General features: G+C 30.5%; 1 protein-coding gene across 1 annotated transcript; it reads right to left on the bottom strand.

Moving 5' to 3' along the window:
* Nucleotides 1–214: 214 nt before the first annotated feature.
* LOC131638340 (E3 ubiquitin-protein ligase At1g63170-like) lies at nucleotides 215–4,147 on the bottom strand. The gene is made up of 3 exons (XM_058908899.1): nucleotides 3,285–4,147; nucleotides 1,426–1,816; nucleotides 215–720 (listed from the first exon to the last, which is right to left on the bottom strand). The coding sequence occupies exons 1-3, from the start codon at nucleotides 3,770–3,772 to the stop codon at nucleotides 577–579; spliced, it is 1,023 nt and encodes a 340-aa protein (XP_058764882.1). The 5' UTR covers nucleotides 3,773–4,147; the 3' UTR covers nucleotides 215–576.
* Between the last annotated feature and the right edge of the window lie 479 nt (nucleotides 4,148–4,626).

Genomic DNA, 4,626 nt, shown 5'->3' with positions numbered 1-4,626 from the left:
ATTTTAATGAAGCTGAACACTGGTGCAATTGAACTAATTGCAGGGCATCATGCTGGTGATTGAGCCGAAACAGGACTAGAACGACGATTTCGTGTGGTGGCGTCGTAACAATGACTTCTCAGACAAAAATGCTTATATAGTTCTTATTTTGGCGAGTATCAATTGATAAAAATGAATAAACTTTTGTATATGCTTTAAGCAAAACATGTATAAATTTGCAGTACACAAATATAAATATTTACTTCATTATTATTCAGTACATGGATCAATACCTCACAATATTTAAATCTCACAGAAAAAAAAATTGTACATCCAATTAAGTGGAAAAGAAATTTTTTAAGCAGCCAACAAGCTAGTTTGAAAAAGTAATTGGGATTCACCCTTGAGAACTATAAGGCCTATAATTATAATGTAAAATTTGGTTACTGGTGAATGGTGATCTCTTCTGTACATGCACACAAACTCACTCATGTAACCAAAGTGGGAAAACAAAAACTTTGGGAGTATATTGTATACATATTATGCATATAAGATTTAGTGTGTTGTTGGTTGTTGTGTTGACTTGTCTTATTGTTGCTACCTTAATTCTTGTTTACAAAGAGGGCAGCATGATATGATTTTGAGCCATTGATCAACACATTTTAGATGGAACATATGTGAACAAGGCAATTGCCTAACTTCTTCTTTGTCTTTGTATTTGGCCAAACATATGCAACATTCCTGTCACCACAACCATAAACACAAAACTATACATTAAACTACATATACATAGTGATTTAATAAAATTAAAAAACAAAAACTTATTTTTGGTGTGTAAAAACTTATAAAATTGTTTAAGATACGAATTTATTGACAATGTATAAAAATAACTGGGATATAACTCGTTCAAAATGACACACATGCATAATTATCAATTAAGTTGTCTAAACATGACTATTAACTACTAAGTAGACAAAATGTCACATATATCATTGATTGGGATTGACCAATAGTATAAATCTAAGTAGACGAAATGTCACATGTTTAGAGGATGACAAAACGAACCGAACCGTCAATTCAGCATGCTATTTTTGCATACCGAGCTATAAAGTATATGGCCCATTCCTCTACTTTGTCTATTCTACCCTTTTTTTTTTAGTTTTGTCTGGACAAACACAACTTTTTGTTACTTATAGACTTTTTGCTGGGCTTTGGCTGGAAGGACCTAAACGGGACAGTATGCCCGCTTACCGCCCCTACATGTCTTAGTTGTGATGGATTGTCTGTGTAAATTTTATGCTTATCTAAATGTCATCTGATTCAGGTCAAAATTAGGTCAAAGTAAACATATCATTCAGAAACATCGAAATTTGAATCTTGAGGTTTAAGTAAAATCAATATCGACTCTTCATTCTAAAGCTATAAGATGATATGTATGACACTTACCGGCTCATCACGGATCAATCTTTCACTGCATTGAGAACCATTGTCAAGATCTAATTTGGTATGCCCAACTTTAAATCTCCAAGATGGAAGTTGTGAGATTTGATCCTCCGAAGCACCTCTAGAAGAGGATCCCATGTTCATGTCATAACCAAGGAGGATGGTAATGAGCGGAACACAACAACAAAGCAACAAAAAGAGAAGAAAAGGAAAAGAGTAACAAATTGCATTCCAAACAAGAAGGATTATGCATAGGATTTGGAGTTTTGGAGCTTGTTGTAATGTTCCAAAACGTGAGTCAAATGACCAAACATTTCCCATCACAAACCATATTGCAAAGAATAGCTCTAGTGAACTTCTGCACTTGCTCATCAAATGTGTGCTCCTATACACACTGCATTGCACAAAAGAATTCATATTAACTAACAAAGTAAATATTTTTTTATTAGAAAATTTTCACTTTTTAAATTAGTTTTGAATTGAAATATTTTTTTAAACAAAAAATATGGCAATTTGGTGAGTCATATCCTTCTCATTTCTTTATCTTCTGCCCTTATCACATGTGCCATATCTGAGAAAACTTAGGCCCACTTCACCTATAGGAGGGGCTTGGGAAAAAAAATCACTTTTGTATCCTTTGCACTCACTTATCTTTTTATTGATTTATTAAAGTAATAGAATTCAATTTCAAGAAGACAATTATTAGATTCTTTAATGCATAAGTAACTTGAAGATTCTATCTTGAAAATTCCACTTAAAAAATATACAACTTTTATTATATTAAAATGATCAATAATGAATATTTAAATTATTAAATATTGAAATTATTTTAATTTACAGCTAATAAATTTAAAAAATTCTACAATTTTTTCTTAAAAAAATTCTGATCAAAATTATTTTATAAACTACAAAAACGTGTCTAAGTCAACGTGTTTGGTCTTGTATGACCCACTTTTGTTTTGTTGTAAGTTTCCTTTACTTTTTTTCTCCTGAAAATCATGAAAATATGGTTGCTTCATATTTAAGTATCATATTACAGTCTTCTATTTTTCTTATCATTATATTTATTTTATATAAAAAATCTCATTCATTCCAAAAAATTATTATAAAAAAATCATTCATTTAAAAAATTCTTTTGAATGGAAATGGTCTATTTTTAAGTAAGCATTTAAATTGATGTATCTATTTTGAATTGAGTGATTTTCTCAAAAACAAGAATATTTGTCAATTTGGTAAGTCATCTCCTTCCCATTTTCTTATCTTCTGCCCCTATCCCATCCCATGTGCCATATCTGAGGGCCCTTAGGCCCACTTCACCTATAGGAGGCGTTTGAGGAAAAAATAAAATATTACTTTTCTATCCTTAGCACTCACTTATCTTTCTATAATTTATTAAAATAATCAAATTCATTTTCAAGAAGATAATTATTAGATTCTTTAATGCATAAGAGAAGATTCCATCTTGAAACTTCTACTCAACCTAAATTTGAAAAATCTTAATTTTAGACTTACATTCTCAACTATGATCCATCCTACTTCAACTCGTCATATATATGTTTAAGTTTTTTATTGTTCTAGAGTATATCTATTTGCCACCTCTAAATCGAAAATTACGAACTCAAACTCACCTATATTTGTCTCGTCCTGCATCAGCCCGTCTTATATATGTGCGGGTTTGGACCGTCTTAAACAAGGCGGACGAATATATCTATTTACCACCTCTAAATCGAAAATTGCGAATTCAAACCCGCAACATCTTAATTTTTCATTAATAGGTGAATTTTATTGATTAAATTACTAAAAAGAAAAAAAAATCATGCTTAACCAATAGAATACCATAAAACAAAAAGTTCCTAAAATACCTGTTCTCTTCATTATTTGATTGTTGTTCAACATCATAAGAAACACCAAGAGCATCATCTTCACCACCATGACTCAAACCAATTTGACAATACCGAACACAAAGCAACAACAAACTAAGAACACATCCAACATCATATCCCACAACCCACACCCTCATAGGCCTAACAGGCTTCTCACTCTTTGAAACCACCAAAGTAAACGTTGTGCTTGTAATTTGAACCAATAAAGCCACCAACTCCAACATCATCCAAGTCCTAGAATTAAAAGGGTTAGAACCAAGATCAGATCTTGGTCCATTTTGGTAATGAAACACTCTTCTCAAAAAAGTGAACCATCTTGATCTTGATATCCTCATAGCCATTCTTGTCATAAAAGAAGGTTGGGATTGAGATAAAGTAGTTTGTTGAGACATGTTTTGGATGCTTGTACTAGTACTAGCCATGATGCTATTTTCTCCTATTGCATAGTTTGAAGAAAATGAAACCATGTTGCTTGAACTTGAAATTTGAAGTGACCCTTTTGGTTCTAGATATTCATATAATCAAAACATCTTCATAAGCACAAAAACATGCAAATAAAGATTCAAACTTGTGTCACAAATTGGAAAAAGAAGAAGAAGAAGAGAGTTATATATTGATAGAAGTTAGAAGGTGGAGATTGGTATGAAGAGTATGTCAAGGAAGGTAAAGTAAGAATCTCAGATGGTGACCAAGAAAATCGACTAGCTAACTTTACTTTGATTATAAGAGACTCTCTCACAACAAGGTTCTGTTTGGAGGGAAGTTAACCGCTCGCCAACTTCATCTATATAGCTATATTTTCATTTAAGTAAGAGTTGCTCAAAAAGCTGTTTTCAGAGTTTATTAGTCCCAACGCAAACATCTTTATATTTTTAAAAGTTATTCTTTTTTTAAAAATTTAATATTCGAAGATAGAGTAAGAGATCAATTATGTTATTCAAAATATTTAAAAATTAATTCAAGTTAAAATAACTGAACTATTATGTTTAGTTACTGAATCAAAATATAATGCACCAACAATTTTTAAAAAATTATTTTCTAATAGTTTGGTACAGTTCATAATTTTAAAACGTTATATTAAATAAATAATTTTGATTCGATTCGTTCTTAATAAATTTAAATAGTTTGATTTAATTTGAGTGAATTTTTATTATAATTTAATTTGGTTCGATTCAATTTTCTCACGAAGAATACCATAAATAATGTTACATAAAATCATTTAAAATTATACAGAAAAATTTAATACAACAGTTTTTGCATGAGAATTATGAAACATGAATATCTCAAATATGATTTTAAAACTGGAACAACAATACAAATA

The sequence above is a fragment of the Vicia villosa genome, unplaced genomic scaffold, assembly GCF_029867415.1.
Source record: "Vicia villosa cultivar HV-30 ecotype Madison, WI unplaced genomic scaffold, Vvil1.0 ctg.002276F_1_1, whole genome shotgun sequence".
Classification (NCBI taxonomy): Eukaryota; Viridiplantae; Streptophyta; class Magnoliopsida; order Fabales; family Fabaceae; genus Vicia; species Vicia villosa.
This window is presented reverse-complemented; position numbering and strand designations above follow the sequence as displayed.